The sequence below is a fragment of the Excalfactoria chinensis genome, chromosome 1 (genome assembly GCF_039878825.1).
Source record: "Excalfactoria chinensis isolate bCotChi1 chromosome 1, bCotChi1.hap2, whole genome shotgun sequence".
In the NCBI taxonomy this organism is placed as follows: domain Eukaryota; kingdom Metazoa; phylum Chordata; class Aves; order Galliformes; family Phasianidae; genus Excalfactoria; species Excalfactoria chinensis.
In genome coordinates this window covers 86,432,203-86,456,654 of record NC_092825.1, presented here as the reverse complement: position 1 = coordinate 86,456,654, position 24,452 = coordinate 86,432,203, and the positions used below count along the sequence as shown (strand labels likewise).

At 36.9% G+C, this 24,452-nt stretch overlaps 1 protein-coding gene across 5 annotated transcripts in view; it reads right to left on the bottom strand.

The window, feature by feature from the left end:
* EPHA6 (EPH receptor A6) overlaps nt 1-24,452 on the bottom strand; it is a 463,816-nt gene that overhangs the window by 214,877 nt on the left and 224,487 nt on the right. For 4 of the 5 annotated variants that reach the window (XM_072332791.1, XM_072332808.1, XM_072332800.1 and 1 more), the window contains exons 4-5: nt 15,327-15,482; nt 7,711-8,046 (exon numbers count right to left, since the gene is read on the bottom strand). In XM_072332791.1, the coding sequence (XP_072188892.1) occupies nt 7,711-8,046; nt 15,327-15,482 (492 nt within the window). Of the gene's footprint in view, nt 1-7,710; nt 8,047-15,326; nt 15,483-24,452 lie in introns of those variants that run through there. The other variant, XM_072332817.1, reaches the window with a different exon arrangement.

The window sequence follows — 24,452 nt, the reverse complement described above, 5'->3', positions numbered from 1 at the left end:
AACAATTCTTGAAGAAATTGTATGCAGTATTTTAGAGAATACAACTTAAAACAGAAACTTGGTGAAAAAAGACACACCACAGACAAACAGCCAATGGTTACAAATAACAGTGCATTATGCAATGAAATAAACAATCACAAAAGTTGAAAAACCACACTATTAAGAAGATTACGGGAAAAATAGTTTATGGCATTGATTAACCTCTTTCCCTTCCATCTCCAAACAAGACTTTCATTTTTTCTCCTCAAGGAGAAAGCTATGTATTGTCTGACTAACTTAATAGATAACATTGGTGAATGAGAAATGAAAGTAAATGGACCTGGGTTGACTTCTGCAGCGTGAAAGAATTGGCTGAACATCAATATTCGCTAGCAGAAAGAGAACACATTTGTCAAAGAAAATATATTAGTATTTTAAAGATAATTGGGACATATATTAGTACTATTTAAAAAGTCAATTTTTTACTTGTGATTATTGTGTAGCAATCAGAAATATCAGCAAAGAGTCATTAGCAATAAGTAGTCTAAACATACAGAAGTGACCAGCAGATAAAAACTTGAGGATAATAACCAACTTAGCTGTTGCATGCTTCAATAGTTCGACTTCCCTGGGAGACCGCAGCTTGGCCAATTACCGAGGTGACACCAATATGGTAAGCAGTAAATGGCAATTTATTGAAGCCGACACACACTTTTATATTCTATGCCATTGTGTACACCCACTAGGAATGTACATGTCCTAATCCTTATCGCAAGGAGAAGGGCCTAAGCGTCACAACCCAAGGCCCTTGCACAGTCACTAATACTTATCACAAGGGGAGAGCATAATGCATCACAATCCGAGGTCGGTGCATTTGCCTAATGCAACACTTAGCTGCACATAGCTATTCCTTGAAAATTTGGTGTTCCAATCACAGAATGACTTGAGTTGCAATGGACCATAAAACCCACTCAATTTTACCCTCATTTCCATGGGCAAGGCTTCTACCTACTAGGGCCACATGCAAACTGGCCCTGTACACCCCCCAGGGATGGAGCATCCACAGCTTCTCTGGGCAGCCTGTACCAGTACTTCATCACCCTCTGAGTAAAGAGTTCCATCTTAATGCCTAATCTACATCTACCATCATTTAGTTTCAAAGTGTTTCTTCTTGCCCTGTCACTACACACCCTCTCAGTGTCACTCCCTAGCATTTCTGAAGGCAACCTTTAGGTACTGGAAAGTTGCTCTTAGATTTCCCTGGAGCCTTCTCTTCCCCAGGCTAAACAAGTTTTCTTCATAGGAGAGGTGTTCAAGCTCCCTTATCATTTTTGTGGTTGAGAATCAAGATTTGGCATTTTCGCCTTGTGGTTTTCTTTCCAACTGTAAATGCTTAAAGCATACACACACACTGAGATAAGTATGCATGTATGTACATATAGTTTCACTGATTTGCATGAATATTCATTTCACAAAACTAATTTTTAACAAAATTAGATGTCAAATTGGAAAAGAGAGCGTTGCTCAGAAGTGTCTTAAAATAGAGACTGCACATCTTATTTTTTAATTTATTAGTAATCTCTTACTGTCTTCATGCTGCATTCCATATAGGACTTTATGGACTCTCTCTAGCCAGTAACTTAATGTGCTAATATTTTTCTTCTAATTTTCCACATAAACAGCACCGGAAAGTAGCACTTTGCACTGCTTTCATAACAGTACAGGGTTTGGTGAAAGTATCAGTACAGCTGTAGGTATCAAGTCAACAGATACCACATATTTCTCATCTACTGCAATCTACAAAATTTTCATGATATTTCTTATTTAATCAATTCACGTGGCTGTGGTCTGCTGGAGGCTGTTTTGTGACTGTTTCATAAGAGTCTTTTATGTGACCAACTACTCCACGTTGATAATCAGTTATAGCTTTTCCTTCAGATTTCAATACCATTAACATAAGTACTGTGGAAGGTGGTTTAAAGCGCTTTGACATATCAATATATGAACAGAAACGTTCTTGACTTTGAAGTTACAAAGGAGAATCACATCTATAGACTTTTGAGACCTAATAGAAAAAAAAAGGAAAGCAGACTGTTGATTAAGGATGAAAGTCTGACACTACTGTGGGAAGCAATTTTGGAAGAGTGAGCACAGCTCTTCCACCCCTTCCTAATGAGCATCTTGAAACTTTACCATGACCAGCCAGAGGGATTCATCCTGAAAATTGTCCTGGTAGAATTAAAGCTATTGAAATGCTTTCCTGATAGCTGGATGAGTCTCTTTATAATTTAAAAGTCTGCACTCCTATTATGATGATAGATGTTTACTCCTGGAAGAAGCACTGAAATCCTTCTGTGCACTGCTCAGTCCCCATAGCTATAAGAGAGTGATAAGAGGCTGCTGCTGCTACAGAGAATCCACACGGGGTACAACTGCATCTCAAAAGACACCTGTACTAGAAGCAATGAACTGGCCATAAGTTATTTGGAAACATGAATTAAATGAATGGCAATAACTTCCATGACATTGGCTAGAATTTACCATCAGTTTACAAAACATCACCTAAAAGATATCTGCCAATGGATATATAATAATATGATTTAAATAAAGGAATGGTGCCAGATTTTCAGTTTCAGAATCTGCCATAATACTTCAGCTAGGCATGAGCTGTCTGCATCAGACAGGCACAGCATAACTAGACAGGCCTCTAGCACAGTGGCAGTGTGTAAGCCCAGGCAGAAAAAAGTCTCACATGCCAGCTTGTCCACCAGTAGCAGGCCATTGATGTCATGCAGGCCAGAATCCCTCATGAAGTGAAGGACAGAGGGGGGATAAAATGAGTTTTCTGGGATGCAATGGCAGAGGGAGCACTTCTCCAGTGGTAACTTTCTGCCAAGGCAGGAAAGACATGCAGAAGAAACCCACAAATTGACTGATGTTTGTAAAACGTCCCATGGCTAGAATGTGACTTTAGGGGAGGTCACTGCTTGTAGGACGCATATAAAAGATGAGTTGAGGACTGCAGGTGCAGAGTTCCACAGGACTGACACAACAAGGTGACGATGCAGATCAGACAGTGAGAAGAATACTCAGAGGCACTCCAGTTACAGAGTGCTACTCCTCAATTGTGCCACTGAAAACACTAGTCACACTCCGTCTCTACATTCACAACCAGACAGTCAGGATATGTCTCACAACTCCACTCTCCCAAACAGTAACTTAAAAAAAACCCAATGCACTCAAGTAACAGAACATACGAATGCTTACTGAGTGAATGCATATGTTGATTATTATTTGGAAATAGGAAATGTTGCTTTAAGTTCTGTTTTACTTAATTATTCATTATTTACTACTTAAATTATGCATGAAAAACCTCAAGTAATTCTGAGTTTTTTTTAATGCAACGCAGACTCCGAGCTGTGGTAAGAAAGTTATGGAGTGAGGTGTCTCTTTCTTCCATTAGTTGTAAGAAAAAATAAATTACAATTCAGCATATAAATCTCTACCTCTTTACACAATGCCTACAGAGTACAGTTACTACATAGTCAGCATGCTTACTGCTGTATAACTTCAACAACCCCACAAATAAAAGGCATCACAGCCCTCTGCAGGACAACAGTAGTTGATGAGGATTTTTTGTATGTTTTATCTTTCAGTCGTTCACAAATTACTTTCAGAGTAAATTTGGGAAAGCACTTAATTCATAGCAACTTGTTTTACAGTTCATAGTTCTTCCTTGAACAGGGACTTAAGCGCATTTCTGTGCAGAATCTTGTTTTATCTGTTCATATATGAATTTAAAGTAAGGATTATTTTCACATCTTATAAGATTTAGAAACAAAACTGCACAAGACTGAGACACATCTCATCTTCTTTCATCGCTCCATCTGCAACATCTAGGCTTCCCAGTACATCCTTACCCAGACTTTGCTACACTTGCTGGACAAGACAGCATGTTCTGTGGTCATAAACAAACTATATTTATTCTTTCTTGACTGACTAGTGAATAGACAGGCTAGGTGGTCAGTGAGTCTGTTTTTGACTTAAAGATCTAATCTGCAAATTTGGGAACATAAAACCCAAGGGCATTTTTCACACTTCCATTAAGATAATCTATCTTCAGAGTGCCCGATAGACAATATGACTGCATAAACATTGTTTCCTTATGAAAATCAGAAAAATACGGCTTCTGGATTTATAAATATTTGCACAAAAGTAATAAACCAAAAAGTCATGAATGGTAATAAATTGATTTTGTACAGCGTCACTAAGTTTTCTTTCAGTATTCAGTCAGATCTGGGAATGCTTCCATCTTCAAACCATGAAATGGTTTGCAGGATGCAGTTTGCAAAACATTTTCAAAACAAGTGTTACTTACTTTCAGTTTGCCTCTTGTCATGGTTAGAGCTGAGCAGAGTACTCAATCTTGTGGATGGTGTTGATTCCGCATGGAGGCAGTTAAGATTTTAATATTAGCTCCTAGAGATGAGTCTTAATCACTTTTTAATTAGTTCACTTCTCCTGTCAGCAAATATTCTCCCTCTGATGCTCTCAGACTGTACTCACTAACTGCGTTATAATGCAGCTCTTCAGTTTCTGTGTATGCCCATGGTACGTACACTTTACTGTATTAATCCTGCATTAATAGTAGCATCCTACCCAAAAAGCAAGAAGAAAACCCTAAACTATTTTGTATGTTTAAAGAAGAATCTAATTCCAAATAAACTCTCTCTCTCTTGAAAAAAGGGAGGGGCCTCTAGGGGGAAGTAAATCCAATACACTCGAAGAAAATAAAATGCCACCTCCTCAGCTAACATCAATCATTGCACCTAACAAAATGGTTTGGATTTAGAACAGCTAAAGATAGAATTCTACATTCTTGAAAAAGATATAACAATTTCTATTTTAATAAAGGGATTTAGCACTACATAATGTGTATAGCAAAAAAATAATAATAAAAATAACGTATAAAAATACATACAAAAAGAAGACATGAACAGAAAATAAACATGTTGGCTAAGAATAAGTTATTATAAATACAGATTTTTTTTTGAAATTAGACACATCAAAAATGAAAAACTGTTCTAAAGTTAGACTTTTGGTAATTCAGTCCTTGCCCACATTAGGATGTTTTTGACTTGCTATCACTTCCTATCTTTAACCTTGGATCTTTTGCTTATATGAACATACGCATGATTTTACAGCATCTGGCAATAAGTAGTGCCCATTTCAGGATCACAGAATCACAGAATTATAGGGGTTGGAAGGGACCTCTAGAGATCATCGAGCCCAACCCCCCTGCCAAAGCAGGCTCCCTACACCACATTGCACAGGTAGGCGTCCAGGCGGATCTTGAATATCTCCAGAGAAGGAGACTCCACAACACCCTGGGCAGGACGATTGAGGTTAAAAGGAAAGACTGCAACAGTGAGACTACTGTTTGGTGGTACAGCTGGAATATATTTTAAATATAAAGACCATTTAGTAATTTTGGTAAACAGAGCAAGAATAAACTTCTACTTTGTTTACTGGCTTCCAAGAGAAATCAAAAAAGGTCATAAATCCTTTTATTAGTATAGAATATTAGTGTGATTTAAAAACATTAATAAAATGTCTGCAATGCTATGAAGCTTTAGATCTACAGTTTTGTTTCCTTAGGTCAGATACCCCAACTTTCTCCATACTACAACTTCTTATTCACAATGAACTAAATGCACAAAAAATGTCTCTCAATTTCCACAAACCAAACCTGTATTAATTCTCTTCCAAAGTCTCTTTATCACGACAGCACCTTCCTCTCTTTTCCATCTAAATACGTACTTGACAGGTTTATGATTTAATGCAGTAAGAGAGTTTCTAAGCCTACCAAAATGATTTTATCTTATAACTACATTTTATAGATGCCTCCATATCATTTATTACAACGCTTCCTCCTGCAAAGCTGTCTTTTTATATCCAAATAAACCAACTGATATTTTGGAAATCTAGTCTCAAATTCTCTGAAGCATTTTCAACAGATTTTTTTTAGCAATGTAAGAATTATTGAAGGGCATGCAAGCAGCTTACACTCTAGTGTTTACTGTCAGTGTGTCACATATTATCAACACATTGGTCTTATTTCTTTTTTAAGTACGCTGCAGTGAAAATCTATATCCTTAAACCAGAAACAGACATCAGCAAAAAGCCCACTGCTTAAATATAATTCACAAAGTACGTTCATACGACTGTTATCCACTTTAAAAATAATCCGTATCTCTGGTGACCTCCAGCTGTGTAGTGACTTGTGTTTATTATCATGTAACAAAACTTCCAAAATAGGGGGATTTTCTGGCATCACGTTTTCTCTAATAAAAAAGGAAACAAAGTTTCATAATGTGATACGTAGCCTAAGAGCTTAAGACAATTCTCACTGCCAGGCACGTATCATTAAGCTTCTTATTTAATCGGCTGTTCTGTTACTATCATCACATTAAGGGTGAGTGAGTAGTTTTCATGGCTTTCCCAATCCATTTTCCAGAATATTATTAGAATTACCATCGTTGTGATTATCATCATCACCATCGTCACAGCAAGCTGTTAATTTTGGTATGCCTAAAGGCAAAAAAGTCATTACTTACTCATCAACAAAACTACTTGTTCCAGATACAAAGGTAAGCAGATTTTTGCTAGGCTGATCAATCAGTGAAAGAACCCAAGGCCTTCCTACAAAACAAGATCTTCCTCAACATCAGCAGTTTTTGTAAATACTTTTATATTTCCAAAGGCCTGCCACTCCAGTCCCTCATTTGGCCAATTCAGTTCCTGTCCTACATTTAACACTTCAGCTACAGTTGCAATGTCACTGCACAGTAGGTAAAAAATATTTCTGGAACAAATGTCAGCGAGAGATAATTCTTAAATAACCTTCTGATCTATAGTAGCACAAGCCAGAAGATAACACTGCCATATAGAATGCTTTGTTGGTAACCTAACACTGCTTTTTGCTGGCATAGAAATTGTTTCTATAGATGGAAGAGGAAATAGTTGTAGAAATTAACTACAGAACTCTTGTTACTTCACAGGTTTCTCATAAAGGACGGTCTTCAACATGAATCTGAACTGAAATGGAGGGGGAGGGAAGCTCAGAAACAATAAATACAAAAGGCACAATTAAAGGAACACAAAATTTTTTAGGTTACTTCAACTAAGAAAATGGCTCATACGGATCACAGAATTGTAAGGGTTGGAAGGGACCTCTAGAGAACATCGAGTCCAACCCCCCTGATGTTTGAGTATCTTACAGTGAAGCACACTGTACCCGTACCATGAAACGTGGATCCTAAAGGAAGTTCGCTTTCATTTTATCTACAAATTGTAAGTTGATGGATAAAGTGGCGCTTTAGTCTTTCAAAACTGGTACTGCATGGAAAGACTTTGAAAGGCATCAGACACAGACTCTAGTTATGACAAACCACTAGTAGATTGAAGTAAAACATGCACTCAATTTATACAGAAAGATGCTTTAAACAAGAAGATGTGATTTTATGTTCTGTGTAATGGGGTCAAGGGCCAACTGACAAAAAGATTTAGTGCCCTCATCAGCATAAACTGAAACCTGTCACACATAAAAGCATGTTGCAACCTGCAAAGCATCAAACTCACTGACCCAGACTTTGAAAAATCAGAACGATGCCCCTAATATATGCACGGCTGACAGGGGCAGAATAGCAGACGTGCAGCATAGCAACTTACCATCTTGGTCTGTGGTAACTGTGATAGCTGTGAACTGCTTGGGAGAGAAACTCAGCTCCGAAACACCATTCGTGGCCTCGATTTCAAAGGTGTAGTTTGCATGTGACACAAAGTCCAGCACCGTCACGGAGGAGTTGATGAGACCTGTGTGCCTGGGGATGAAACGGATTCCTCCCCCACATATTTCACACTGGCTGGCATCCGACCCACATTTCTTACAGATGACACTGTAAGTGAGATCTTTCCTTCCTCCAGTATCACTTGGTGGGCTCCATTCCAACATGAGAGCTGTTTCGTTGATGTTAAAAATCACATTCCTGGGAGCAGAAGGTGGTCCTGCAAAGAAGGTAAGGGAAGACAGCTCAGTGACAGCTGCTCATTTTGGGGAAGGAAGAGGGGGAATGGGGGACGGGGGATGGAAAAACACAACGAATTATATTAATTTTGAGGCAATTATTTACAAACAGATGTTAAAATACTGATGTCTGAACGGTGAATTCAAAGGAAAATTTCAAAATTGTCTAGACTATTAAATTCCTTGAATATTAATCAGAAAGAATAAATAGGCAAAATTACAAGAATTTGAAAAATCTGAATGAATTAGAATTTATTTCAGAAATAATTTAAGGCAACATATAAATTAGTTGGGAATATTCAAGTTAGGCTTCATAACACAAATCTGCAGTAAATATCAGCTGATCTTGTGGGATACCAAGGTTGAGCTTTAACCAGAAAAATTACTTCCTTATTATGTATTTAGTAAGGTAGGCTTTTCTGATACTTATGTTCTTAGATGTTTTATAAGAGTGGAGTAAGCAAATGAACAACAGCTTTGGAATAAGTACAAGAAGAAAAATCATTTGTATTAATCCTGCAGCGTCAGATTTTCTTTTTCCTATCCTTTCCTGCTATTATCCTCTGGGTTTCTTTGCTGCTGTTCATTAGCATCATAGGTGGTCACAGCTTAAGAGCATTGGGCACAAAAGATAGACACATAATTTTCAAAGACGGTTTCTGAATGGCCATAAAACTTATGCACAAAGCAAAACTCAAGGCTTTATGCTGCAGGTTTTGACGTAAGACAACTGCGGTAAACCCAATTGGCAGTTTCTGGATTTTGTTTGATTTAAATGAGCACTGCATCTTCAGATCTCAAGATTAAATCAGAGTACATGAGGACAGTTTAGACAATGGTTAGTAGAGCTTTCAAAACATCAAGCTTGCTTTACAGATATTCATGATTTATACAACCTGCCATTAAGACATAGGTACGAGACACTGGTTAAACTTCGAGTGAGCTTTTCATTGCTCCAAGAACATTCAAGCAGCCTGGAAGACCATACAGAACATGTGAAAATGATCTAAGCCAATTGTTGCAGAGTAGATTTCACCCCAGAAATTGAGCAGTAAAGTCAGTCAAATCTGAGAAAGTCAGATAAATAAAATATCATAATGGTATTTTATAGTAACTTCGAGACAATCAGAGAACTAAAGAAACAAACGTAACAACTGCTCCCAAACAATTAATCAAAACTTTCGTAAGTTCCATCAAGCTTAAGAATAGCTCTTAAATATGTACTTATAACTGAAGTAAATTCACTTATTTCATTTCTTATTTCTTAAAGATGGCTTAAACTACTGTAACAGACCATATCTTAAATGAAACCATTATTCATCTTATATTTTAGTAAAATACTATATAATGGTACAGTTCTATACAATTATATCTACATATTGCAGTGAGAATCAATACTTAAGAAGGAAAGAGGCAACAAAAGTTGCAGAACAAAATGTCACCATTCCGCAAAATTTATAATTTTAAAGTGATGTTACCTGCTTATTTATGTGGCATACGTATAAAAGCTGGAATGATTATAAAAGGAAAATGTGTTTATAGGGCATGGGAGGGATGATAGGAACTAAGAAATGCTGGGTTTTCCTAAGAATTGTAGCTGTACAATTGAGTTGCTTTTTGACAGGAGCTATGGTTTTATTAAAATGATTTTTGCCCTAAAGTAAATGAAAAGTTAAGAAGTAGATTACAAGCATTTGATAATTAAAATACTTGGAGCTGCTATATAACTTTTTCTTTTTTTTTTCCAGTGGATAACAAGATTTAAAATATTTTGAATTATATACTCATTTTTTTATCTACCTGTACGGAATTTATGGTAGGGAGACAGAAAGCCCTTGATAGTAAAGGGCAGTTATTATTCATAGTAGAGAGGAATTATTAGCTGAATGGTATGCGCCTCATTTGTGCTGAAGATCAATATTTCTGGAACCCGACAGATGAAAATTATTTTTGTAGTTTGCAGTTTCTATGGTCACAAACCATTTTGACTACTTCCTTCCTGGCCTTTGACTGTGATAAATCTAATAGTGAAACATGAACTAATGTAATATGGAAGTATATTTAAATGTAATTTGTTAACAGCGACTATTTATATTGTTGCTTCATTTTCCACTGATGTGGAAAGCAGAGGCAAGGCACAGCCTTGAAGATGCTGATGTAGTAAACAAGGCTCTACAGTCAGAGAATGTCTCAGATTTACAAATCTCTTAACTTCCCATAAAATTACTTTGACATTGGCAGTTGAAGCTACTCTGGAAAACAGTTCTTTGACCAGAATAAACTAAAACCAGAACAGATAAATTCAGCTTCAGTCCTTAGTATTTAAGTGCAGAAGGGAGTGTAATTATGCTTCCTCTGAAGACATTGCTATAATTAAATAACGACCAGTCTTAACAAATTCCCATTGTTAAAACCAATGAGGAGTTTCAGGAATAAGGAGGATGAGCCCTAATCACATCCATGTGTGTGCATGAGTTTAAGCCGATCAGTAACCTCCACGATATAATTGATAGTACTCATGCACTTAAAATTAAGCATGTGTGTAATCACTCACAGGACTGGAGCCAGTGTTTTGAAACCGGTTTAAATTTTATCTTACATAAACAGCAGATACAATAATAGGTCATCCCAGCTCAGTTTTTATGTTGCTTCCGAAGCCCCAGCATGCCAAAGCATATGATTTAATGCATATCTGGGCATTTCCCCCCCCCTTTTTAAAGTAATTTTAATTTGTTTAATTTGTAGTTCTGTGTAGATAGTATCTGTGGAAGAATCAATATAGTAGATTAACTTTTTCTTATGTATCCTGTAGAGTGAAGGTTGCTATATTCATGACTTGGGATTTAATTCTCAATTATAAGAGGAAACATGAATTATTGTACATTCACAATACAATGAAACAGAAGAACATTATCAATTACATTAGGGGTGTCTGAAAGTAATGGCCGTCCGTCTGCAAAAAACTTCAGACACCCTTCATACTGAAGGCCCCTCATGCCAATTTGCATGACGATTAAATAGCTTTTTAATTGCTGTTAAATTATGCCAGTCAAACTGTGATTTCATGCAAATATTAAGCTGTAATGACACGCAGTGAATCATTTACTAAGATTTAGAACTTGGAACAAAGAGAAACAATTAATTCTAGCCCTCAGATTCAGCTAAATTATGTGTCACTGGGCTTTTATGAATGTGGCCTGATTGCTTTGTTATCATTTATAAATTATACAAAAGATTATTCAACACATCAAAAATCTTGGCAGCAGTAACCCTTCTGCAGGCGTTTGTGTGCAAAGCTCTGGGGGATTTCCTTATAGTGGTTTTTAAGGAAACCATGCATATTGGTGAAAATGATGGGTCCTATTCTCAACAGCAAAATATGTGGCTTAAGATTTTATGCAGAAGAGTAAAACAGACTTCAGATGGTTGAGCACTGGAAAAAAAGGTAGCTCTTCTGCTTTTTGGATAAAACACAGTCTGGGTGCGAGCAATGTCTTCTGCTTCATTTCCAAATTATAATGCAAAAAGTATCTCTACACTCTCTGTGAAGCAGACTAAAACTGATGTCTTATGGAAAGGCTATAGAGCTGAGTTTATGCCTCATGCAGTGCTTTGCAACTCATCTAGCTACTTCGTGCATGCTCTCCTTCTATGAAGGTGAAGTGTATCCTGCCCTTCCTGGAAGGAAGGAGGAGCAATGAAAATGCTGCAGGAGCCTACTGAAGGCAATGCAGTATTTAAGCATTGGACATTGCTAGTCCACAGAACGCCTTCTGCTTTTTTGAGTGGGAACTGTTCATTACCAACCACTGACCTCTAATAATTGGGTATTACTTGACTACTAAATTTATATTGGATGGGGCAGAAATTAATACTCTCCTGAGAATACCCAGAATCAGCATCCAGCTGCGCTCCTTGTGCTTATAGTAGCTTTTTTTACATACACACATATATGCAATATAGATGAGTATTGCCACTTGGTTTGGAATGCTGTATGACAGTTCTGCCTTTTCAGAATTCTTTCATTCTCAGTGAGGCAGGCAGGAAGAATTTCCTCATGATAGGAACTGATGACTGCAAACAAATATGTCGAGTCTGAGCATAATGATAAATTGTTCCCAAATACATGCATATAAATAACAACAGCAGCAGCAGAGTCAAAGGCTTCAAGCATGTTGCTTGATTTTACTGCTGGAAAATGGGAGGTGGACCTCAAAGAGCTTCAGTATATGGGATACAGTTCATAGCAGTGGATACTGAACAGAAGTAGTATTGGTGCAAAATTGTTTAAGCATAACATGAAAAAAGATATACGTTAGGTCTCTGGGTCTGAATAAGTCTGCCTGCCTTCAACCTTGAAAAGATGGATCAGTCCATCCAATTAAATTATAGTGGGAAATGTTAGAGTTTATGTACACAGTAATCAGATTGGGAATTAGATAATGCTGCTATTTGTTGCTCATTTTATGTACAGAGAGATCATTGACAGAGTACATTCACATATGGCAAAGAAATACAATAAGGATAAAGAATAGCAGCAAGAGATTGATAAAAAGTGCCAATCAAATGGAAAAAGGCTAGGAGAAAGTAATTAACAATATACCCTAATGTCATTTTCTTTTTCCCCTTTATTAGGCTTTTCTACAAAGTACATGCTCTTATAAAAAACTGTACAATTTAGGAAAAACATACAATATGTACTTTTGCAGAATTAATAAAATTAGATTCAAAACCCAGCTTGAAAGAAACAAGATGCCTGAAGCTAGACTCTTAAATGCATGGTGTCTGAAATCAAGGTCCTTAATCTCCATACTGCTGCTTATGCAAGTTTTCCAGTACCAAGGAAAAAATACTGGAGTGTGGAATAATGTCTAACTCTACAAAGGAATGCAGTGAGAGGAGAAAAAAAATCTGGGCATCTGATCTAGCGTGTGGCAACCTTGCACATAACAGTGCATTGGAACTGGGTGCTCTCTAAGGTCCCTTCCAACCCAAGCCTGTCTATAACGCTGTGATCGACCTACTTTAGACATATTGATTTGCACAACCTAGGGAATAAATCAAAAAAAGGTATCAGTGTAGTTGGTTCTAAACATTTGAAGATGAAGTGGTTTTTAAAGAGGATTCACTTTTAATTCTGTGTTTGACTCAAGAATGACTCTCGATTGAAGAGTCATAAGAAAAATAAGACTAACACGTCAGAACACAAAAAAAATATGCAGATTTGGCCCAGAAAGAGTTATGTACAAAATGCAGTTTCCTACTGTACAGCCCTTTCACTTCATGAATTTTAGTTGGCTTATTTCTTCTTAACTTTTCAGCTCCTCTTATTAGAGCCAAGCATGACAGTTTGGAAGAAACATGCTAAATTCTATGCTGTCTCGATACATCACTAGTATCTTTGTTTATAAAATTTAAATTAGCCACATCTGTACAGACCCTCCAAAAGCAGTGAGGTTGTATTTATGACAGAAACATAATTTTAATAGCTGAGAGCATAATTTGAAAGCAGTGGGGCTAAAGATACCACTTAGGGAATAATTTGGCCTGCAGACTCTTCATTACTGATGATGTGAAAGAAGATAAGAGCACAATCTGCCTGTCAGAAGCTTACAGTCATTTGCAGAGCTGACAATTAGTGAAATAATCATCACTGTAGGTATGAGATGAATATATCTGCTGTTACAGTCAATAAAGTACTGACACCTTGCAATCTAGGTTGAATAAGAGGTAATGCATGGTGGCACTGAACAAGAAACAAGGCAGAAACTAGAATGTGGTTCACTGTTCCCTTTATTTTTTCTCTGAGGCTGAAGTGAAATGAGACACTAGCACTTCTGTTGTGGTTGTTTTCTTCTTTGCCTCAGTTTACTTGGTTGTTTTGCCTGGCATCAGAGAAACAGTGTTCTGCCAGAAAGTCTTTCCTAGCAGTCTTCAGCCAAGGCAGCTCTCTGCATCTTTTTTTTTTGGGGGGGAGAAGAAGGAGCACATTCAGGGTGCTATGAGTACCCACTCCCTGGTGCCACATGGATCCCACACACCAGGCCTACCCTACCAACAGTAGTGAGCAGCTGAGCTTAAAACTGAGCCCCGAAACTTTATGAGGGAAACTTTATGCCATGTATGAGTAAATTTTCAGAGAACTACCCTTTGTAAATGACAAAAAAAATCAATGACACAAACAAGATGGAACCACATGTGCAGAATGCATGAGTGCAACCATTGTCACAAACATGAAACTGCCAAGAGTGCCTGGAATGTGTGTTAGCTCTGTGGGCAAGTTTTCAAGGTCTGTGCTTAGGGCCCTCATGTGAGTGGAATTATTTGTAAGCCCGTTTTCCTGTGGGAAGGTCCAGAAAATACACTGGTTTTCCCGCTCACATATTCTGTGAAAAATGACAGGTCTATGTGCTTTGCTCCAGAGTGATCTGACAGCAAATTGTGTTAGTTGGGTTGAAGTCCTTCTTTGAACCTTCTGTCTCTTAAGCAGCTGGAGGATGGAACTTACCCTTCACTTCTGAATGCTCTATGGATAGATTAGACAACTTTCTGGTAAGATCTTTTTTATAGTAACGTCCTTTTTTATAGTAAAGATCACTTCCATTCAGTGGACAGAAATGGCTTTGTGTATGTAATGATCTCAGGACTACGGAATGCCTAAAACTTCATGAATCCAAATTGTGTGGTATATTCCCTATTTACCCAATACAGTGCCATATGGTGACAATACCATTAGCATGGGAAAAGGTTCAACTCTTGCTGTCTGCACAGTTACTTCTACATGATTTAGACACACAAAAAAAATGACTATGCACTGCTTGTTATTGCAACAGTACATTCAAATTGGTTTTTTTTGGTCTGAGCAGACAGAAATTTATGCCACATCAGGTTTTTTTTGTTGTTGTTCATAAGCCTCCTCATTATTTTCGACCTCGTTGCACATATTTTCATGTCTTTAAAATATATACTGATGATTAAAATTCAACATTGCTATCTGTATGACAATGATTACAAACCTTGTATTACTTCTCAGAACTACAAGTTAATAAATCATTTAAGTATAAACCATGTCAGTATTTTTAGGGGTACCAGTATTAAATAGAAATTTGCTGCTCAAAATACGATTTAAAAAACTCTTTTGGGAATTTTTAGCAGGATTCTTCATAAAATGGACAATCTCATGTCATTTTTTAAAATACAAAAATATCAAATAAATGAAGCACACAACAGAACTGCAGACACCAGTACTGATCAGACTTACGGGTACATGCCATAGTTGGTGGATCCTTCTCAGCTCTGAAGTAGCCTTTCTCACACTGACAGACTGAAGTTGCTTCAACATAGGTCGAACTGTGTGGAGGACACTTGGAGCACTTTACGTTTCCAGCAAATGCTTTATAGAATCCAGGCCTGCAAGCTGCACAAGAAAATAATATTTCATTAATAGCAGCAAATTTTGGCCATGGGTAAAATCTGCTTCATGCAGTTATAATGCATTCTCTTTCCAACCTAGATAAATGTCATTCTCACCACTTAATCCTTTAAGTTTTTATTTTGGTCTGTAGACAACAACAAAAATGCTTTTCATGGTATTTGATGGGGAAATATTAAAAGAGACAGATTCCTAATTTATTGACAGCCCTCACTACTCCTTAAAGTCTTCTAGAAAACTCCACTAATATCAGTAAATACAAGCACACTGTCTATGATCTATGCATGTCCTGTATATTAATAAATAGAAAGAATGGGATACTTTCTCATCTGTCAACGTAATTTATATGGCTTCTTTATTTAAGCAATGGAGACTTGCAAAGCTCAATATGCTGATCCTCACAATGCCTTGATGAGGCAAGGATGACATCCCTGTATTTACAGGAGGGTCTGATCTGTCTACAGTCCCCTGAGACAACACTTAAAGAAGGGTCACATTAGTTGGGTCCTTTGCACCTTGTTGGAATGAAGGCTGTGCTGTGCTGCTGTAACAATCTTTGGAGATTGGGAAAGAGGTGTCAATAAATCTAGTACAAACTACAGCAAGCCTCAAGCTACTCTTCACTGTGTCAAAAAACAACTGGGATAACAGCTGCCCAGGGGACAGATGTTGCAATGATCAAAGCCCACTGCCCACCCAACTGGAGATGGAGTCCCAGATGTTGTTGGTCACAGCACAACTTCAGATGCCTTTTTGTCAGCCTTTAAAGCAGAAACAGTTGGTTAAAATATATGTTTTAGCATATCTGAAATATTTTTTTAAACAGTCCTCAGTTTTTTAAACTGTCACACATTTAAACTGATTTCTTCCTTTCTCCTTCTAGCTACTATATTTACACACATGCCAGTATATATTGTAGTTAACGTCTTCTGACTTCCCAATCAGCAAACAGAACAAAACAAATGGAAGAGCAACTCTAGCATGGACAGACAGCACAGGCTCAAATTCCTCCTGATTTTCACCAGCACAATAAAAGTTATTGTTCTAATTACTATTTTTAAGACCCATGTGGCATTTTCTTGTTTTGGCATTTCCAGGGCTGTTTTCTTTACAGTGTGCTACAGGAACCAGGCTGCATTTCCTTCTCTAGCAACAAGATAAAATAACAATATTAAAATTAAGTGCTCTATAAATAAACACCAAGAATTATGAATTTTAAAGATTAACTGTCAATTCCAATTAGGTCTGTCATTAAAAGGTACTCACTTTTAGATAACATATGCACAGATCAGTTTTGCTTCTGATTCCAAAGCACTTGTTTGATACCAAATTGGTCTCATTAAGTGTCTGGGGGAAAAGGAGTGAGAGGAACTGAAAAAAGTAACTGCTGATTCCTTACCAGAATCCAGAGCCAGTTTTTCAAATGTAAGCATAAGAGCTTAATTATGACTCAACTATTTCAACAGTTCTCCCAGTGTGTTCTTCTGACTTTGCTGAATAGATATAAGGAAGGAATTCTGCCCTGCTGTCATTAAAGAAACAAAATATGTATTTATGGTGTTACAGATAAGAGGGGTAAGAACAGCAGGGATTTTCCCTTTAAATGGCTGCAGGTATAATACTTCTGTGATTACAGTCAGAGGCAATTTTCCACTGATTGGGATGACAGTGGGTTTGGTGTAAAGAAGACAGCAGTACTGGAGATGCTGACTCCTTCCTACCTTTGCTGGAACAAAGGAAGAGATGAAGAAAAACGTGGAAAGAGTGGTATGAACATTTGCTCCTTTTCTTCCTCATGCCCAAACCCTAACATGTCTTATCTGGGGATGAGTGCTAATTATTTTTAATAGCTACCTTTCATATATGAGTTGCTGCACAAAGACGTTTGTGATTAAAGAGTTAGCGATTCAGGTTATCTCTGCAGTCAAATGAGTACTTTTAAAAGCTCTTACCAATTCCAAAATCTTTTCTATCAGCCACTAAATAATTCCACCTTTACTTTTTTTTTTTTTTTTTTTTTTTTTAAGCCAAACCAAAGACAATGCACTATTATATCAGATGCATCCCACACATTCTAAAGAAGAAAACAGCAGGGCAGCTTTTGTATTATTAAGTTTATGAAGCTGTTGAGAATCCTATCCACATCCAAACGTAGAGTAAGACACTCACAATTACTGGATACTTTCAAATAAATGCAGACCTTCGTAAACAAGTTGAAAGCTCCCAAATATTCACAAGCCTGGGAGGACTCATCTCTTGGTGTAACTCAGTGCTCACTGCCAAGATTCAAGGTAAAACAAAACAGTCTATTAAGGTCACTGAATATGCTGCCTATGCAACTGAAATACAACACACCATGCCATATACATCAAAGCTTAGACTCCGATAACAAATATTATGCTTTAATAGCAGAATGTCAACTTCAAGAAGACACAATGGTTCATCATTTTCCATGGAAAACTTGCAAAAATTAGGTTTACTACCCAAGTTTTTAAAAGCTTATTTAACAGGAAATGTGTACAATGTCACATTTTAAGAACTATGATTTCTTCTGACTTGTTATGAATTAGATTTTGGAAGGCTGCTTATGGCCTGCTACTAAACAGGCACAAGCTGAGTATATCTTTAGACAACTCATGGTCTGTAAACCCTGGTTCTGTCAAAGAAAAGAAGAATCTCTCCAATTCTTCTTTGGCATATTTTACAAGACTGACAATGGTTTGACTTCAGGCTATCTAAGACCACTTCCAGCTCAGAGCAATTCCAATCAAAACTTAGAAAAATAAGTCAATGGTATTTGAGTTCCATTTCCAATTTGTACAAAACATTTTACAAAACCGAAGTCTGTAAATGATCTGCTATAAGATCACAGACTGCATCACTGCGAGTCACTGATATCAAACCATGCAGAAGTGCTTTAGGCATCCAACTCCAGAGTCCTAAAATCATATGGTACCTAAAATAAAGACATGACTCTCTAAAAAGCACAATCAATAGCACTACCTACATGCTTAATGTTAACCAAACTCCTTTATGAAGCAGGATCTTAACTTTTGCCCATCTTCCTATCATTTCTATTTTTTGTTCTTCAGGATTCACACAGTGCACAAACTGCCTGATGGGCAAATCAGAAACTCAGAGACTTAATTATTAATGGGTTGTGGTTTTGTATTTGGAGAGGGAAAAAAAGCCACCTTCTTCACACAAAATGACAGCCTATGTAAAATACATTACATGTAAGTTGAAAGTTTGTATTAGATGCTTAGGTATGCAGGAAATTTCATTTCTGTATGTGTTGAAGAAATCAGCACTTTCAAAGGTTTTCTCACAGCATGTCCCTCACTCAGCTAATAGCCAAGTACATCATTTGCACATATAATTTCTGCATTGAAAACTAAGTTCTCTGCCCCCAAAAAAGTTTGTTTTTATGTTTGTTACCACACAGCATTGTTTATTTCTAACCTCTAAATGACTGGGAGTCATTTTGTTTGCTGTACCCTTATCTAACAGAAGTGTCTTTCTGAGCTACTAATTATATGAACTGTATAAAATATGACTTTTGTAAAGCCTGGGGGTTGATAATATAATATTGCCTTAATGGGTAAGTAATTAGCAGGGTGTCTGAATAAACAATTCAAAGAAACTAAAGTTTTCTCCAGTGAAATACCAGGGATCATATAGAGAAGTACTGGTAATTTAATTGGCATCACAAACGATAACATACCTATGAATGTGCTACTACTACAGCTTTATCTGGATTTGATTACAGTGCATTTAAGTTGTAAAAACTTTGTAACGAGTATCATTTTCCTTATTTAATGTTTAAAATATAGCATTTAGTTCTTGATCGTATTATGCATACAAAGAGAACACTTTGCAAACCTTGGTTGAACTCTTCAAGAAAGTGATTTATGACTTGCTAATGTCTCAGCTTGGGGTGACAGTAGGGTAAGGTATTTATCCAGCAGTTGCAGAGCAGTTTTAGTGCTGTTGGTGCTATGTGAAAGGGTGCTGAGTGAGACTGTAAAAATATTTGAGGTGCACTGTGCACCAGAGCCCCAAGACATTGTTTGCAATAAGATACAACCTTCATGGTTCCCAAGTGTGTATGTATGGCATGTTCCAAAGGGTCTTGTGCTCTTCCCCATGCATGGCAACACAGCCTATGCCTATAACCACTGCAGAGGACCCCCTAGCACCACTCCCCACTAAGTGTTCAACTATGGAGGCTCTGGGTCAGTTCAGAATTCAAGGCCCTGCCTGACCCTACTCAGGGAGCCCTGGACACTGCAGGCTCCATGGTAGCCCAATAACTCAAACCAATAAGTGGATATATATATTGTAGAAAGTGCAAAGAAAGCTACACTACACCGAGGTACCTCTGGGAATTCAGATAAATTGCCAGTGGGCCCAGGCAAAGGCTCCACATGGTCTAACAGACCCTGCTCTCATGGGGCTTCTCAGACTGTAAGGAGTGAGTGCTTCACTTCCTTCTAGACTAGACATTATTTTTAAGGTTCTTTTGATTTGCCCTGCATAACAAATAAGGTAACGGGTCAATTACTAGTCTTTTATGCCCAAGAGAGCTATGGCTGTTGAGCACTTTCCTCACCTGACAGGTACACCATATGCTGACAAATGTAAATACGGTGGACATGTTAGTTGCTGCTTTAAAAACAAAACAAAAAACAAACAAACAAAAAACAACTAAGGAGCAACTTCTATGCACATCTGACAATTGCTGCTCTGTGTGTGGGAAACATTTCTCACAAAAATGGGATTTTTATAGACGGCTGAGAGACCATCAATCAAATTAGAAAAGAGAAGACTGCTGTCATTACAATGAATAGTAACTATCAGTAGCTCTGGAAGAGCTGGCTTAATCTTTCTGAAATGTATAATTTGCTATGCTTTTCCACACCTCATACATTTTCTTAAATTGCTTACTGAAACCCACTATTGTACTATGAGACAGATATCTTCTGTATTTGTTATGTTCTGTTAATATATAAATATTACAAGTTTAATATCCTCTTAATCTTCTGATATCTGATCACTTCACAGAAAGAGCAATCTTGGAAAACCTGTCTGACTCTACCTCTGTGCTGATACTAGGTACTATAATACTATTTTAATCTATTTATATTCCATTAAAATGTAGGTAGAAATGAACAAAGAAGTACATAGAAAAGAACAAGAGAAAATATGAGAGATACATATAGCATTTTACCTACAAAAGAACATAATCACAAAGATTAGGATATTAAAGATTTGGGACAACAGAAGCTCTGATAACAGTCTTCAAATGCGAGTACTATCTGATAGTAAGCAATCTCATGTCTTTTCTTTCTTCATGTAATCCTTGCTGTGTTCAGGTCACAAATGGACTGGAAGAAAGAAGAGATGCTCTTTGGGCAATGTTCAAACTGATAGTGAGACCATGCAGGAAGAGCTACCAAAAACACAAGGCATGATGAACTTACTGGAGGATGACCAGCTATGATAGATTACAGAATAAGGAACATGACACGTAGTTGAAGCCATATGAATAAAAAATATCATGTGTAAAAAAAGAAAAATAAAATATCAAAAATTTTGTTTGGCTACTTTCCTTCAGATGGTAAGGAGATACCCACAGACAACTTAGTGACAGAATGGCCCAACCACTTTAGGAAAATGGACTCATTTTCTTCCTTATCTGCAGTAAATCTGATGAGATGATACAACTGTGTGCTGGGGTATGCAGCTAAATGCATCTGCATTTGTATTGCCCAATCAGACTCTTTGCTTGCCAATACCTTCTGGTTTTTAATATTGCTATTGTTTGAGGTGAAGAACAGAGGAAAATGTTACATCTTTTGACTCTGGAAAGCAACAAGGGAGAAGAAAGAAAAACAGGCTGGCTTTTTCAAATTAAACTACATGATGAAGACAGGTAAATTAAATTAATTATTCCTTTCCTTTGTGATAAACCTTTTTTTTCATGACTTATTTTCTGTCATTCTCATATTTACCAGTATTCTACTGTGGCTGTTATTAAAATGATTACAAACAAGGACAAAAGAGATAATTGGTGTATATCAAACAGTATTTTCAGTTCACATCAATAGTTTTCTTTCCGGTATAAAACATCAGTTGCAACACAATAACTGGAGCAGAGATTCAGGTCACATACCGTGTTTTTAAAGAATCCGAGTTTTACCCAAAAGCTCATACAGACAAGGAGAACAGTCAATGATATTAATTTTATCACTGCCTGTCATACTAGATGCAATTCAATAGCTCATCAAAGAGCTAGGATCCAAACAGCACAGTGCAGGTGAATACTGTTCTGCACTTCTTAAGCTGCTTTGTCAGCTACTTCTCAAAGCTTTTTAAGTTCACAACTAAAGGCTTCTGATAACAACAAAAAAAAAACATCTTGTTTGCCACTGAGGTGACTCATATAGCTTTTGCAGTATGAAAATGAATTATATTATTAAACTTTGTTTTTGCATACAGAGAAACAATTACTTGGTGACTTAAGCAGTTGCTCTTTTGCTCCGGAGTCTATCAAAACCCATTCTTTGTCAATGGGTAGTAAGGAAAGGATTAAGTTTTAGAGGAAGACTGGCAGTCAGCGCTATGGCCTCCCCTTAACCTGCAGTCAAGGGGAGCACTGGAGTTCAGAAAAAGCATTAGCGTAGGAATTACACATCTGAGAGCGCTCTTTTCTTTGTTAACAACATGCAGAATGACAGTTTCACATTGCCTATGTATCATATTTATTACCTTATTCATATGTTTTTTCTGAAGGTCTGTGTAAACTAGACACACTTGTTTTCATACATTGCCTTCATAGACTTACATTTCTACTGTATATCAAGAAGTGCATCTGATGGTAAGCAACATACTACTAATAATGAAGTTTATATGTAAAATGGCTCTTGGTAGCTTAAAAGAATAATAAAAATGTTTTCTAATTCATTTTTATGTTATTTTTTCCATCCACAGAAGAGTGAAAGAAATCTAAAGTGACTAACAAAAAATTGGCTACATTAAAAAAAAAAGTAGCGGTGATCCCAAGACTCAGGAGATGCAAGAGTGCAATTAAAATATTGTTTATTTTGTAGTGTAATAACATATTTGGCAGATATGTTTCATTTTCAGGTTATTCTATGGGTTCATATCCATGGAGATCATTGGGCTATGCACAGAACAATGCTCAATTTTCAAAATCAAATGTAGAAGTATTAAATTTCACATAGTTCTCTGTGGAAAGAGAGAACATGTAGCTGTGTACATAATTTCTACCATGTACTTTAAGGTCCTTCCTTCCTAAACAACTATTTAGACTTTGTTTTCTAGTTGTACCTTCTTGAACTTAAAGTAACAACAACAAAACTACAAAACTAAAGAATATTTACAATACAGCATTGCAGGAGAAAGGTTAATGCCCAAGACCTTGTAATTCATCAGGGAGAAACAACAAAACCCATACACAAACAGAAAACTCATTTATGTGTAATGGATTTCCCAAATAATGGACTAAATTATTCAGTTGTTTGAATAAGCTAGATGAGCTACCTTCTTCAGGTACTAATGCTATGTTTCTCAATGCAGCGTAGATTGTTAACCTCTTAAAAAAAGTCTTGAATAAGGACTTTTTTTTTTTATTTATTTTAATATTTTGGGAAAAAAAGAGTATTGAAATACTTTCTTAAATTTAAGAATATGATACTGGAAGCATAGGTACTATTCAAAGCAAGACACTGAAAATCGTATCAGTACTTAAAGTTCTCTTTTTCACTTAATTCTCAGGTCTACATCTATAACACCTACATGGCAGGTAAAAATGGTTCAGCATAAATAAATAAAGCGACAGAAATGCAAACAGTTGAAAAGAGGCTCATTTGATGGGGAAATATCAAGCACCAAAACGACATGTCAAGATCATGTCTTGCAAAATAAATAGGAATGATAAAATAAGCTAAACTGCTTTAAATAGGGTCTACAACCATTTAAAATTCATCTTTAAATGAATTTTAAAACCTGATGAATCAACACAGCTAATTTTTCAGAGCAAGTTATAATATGGCAACTCACATTTAGCTCAGATACACCTGCCTAAAAGGGCTCCAGAGATGACTGTACAGTTTCATTTTGCATGAGATTCATTTAAGTATATCATTATAAGCTCCAACAGTGAAAAACAAATTCAGGCTAAAATAAAAACAAAAGCAGCTTTTATGCTGCTTAGATGTTCCTGAAAGAGATTAGTGATTGTCCTTTGCCCAGAGAATATGTGTGAGTGAGTAGAGAGTGTTTCAGGCAGCCAAGTCAATAAAGAGGCTGCAGCTATTAGAATGGGAAGACTACAGCTTTTAGCCAGAGACTTGCACACCTACATCACTGCAGTACTGTGTTACCACATTACCACAAGGAACCATCATTAATAAACACAAGATCTTCGAAGATTTTGGTTCATAATTTCCAGGCAGGAATCTGGTTTAGTAATTTTAGTTAAAATAATCTTCTATTCCAGTACATAAAGACAACGACAAGCTCTGTACCTAAATATACTGTAAATGTAGTGCACGTGGCCCTAAAAGCTCTTGTTATTTGGTAAAGGCAGAATCTCTCTCTAGAAAGATGTGAAAGATGTTTCTGGAAGGTCCTCATCAGACACTGTCTTGAAGTCGTCCCAGCAATATTCAGTGCACTGATAATAGATAGGTGGGCTGTGCTCAGTCACAAAATAAAAATACAGTACTGCTATTTTTTACATACTTGAAAAGAACAAAAGGTCAAGACACCTCACCAAAACTGCAAGTGACAAAAATGGCTGGAAAACTGGGGTAGTTGTATTAGTGTAGGGAGAAACGAGACAAGACAGGCTGCTACTTCCTGGGCAGGCTGACAACTGAACATGGTGTTCCTAGAGAGTCCCTTCCAACTCAGGACACTCTATTAACT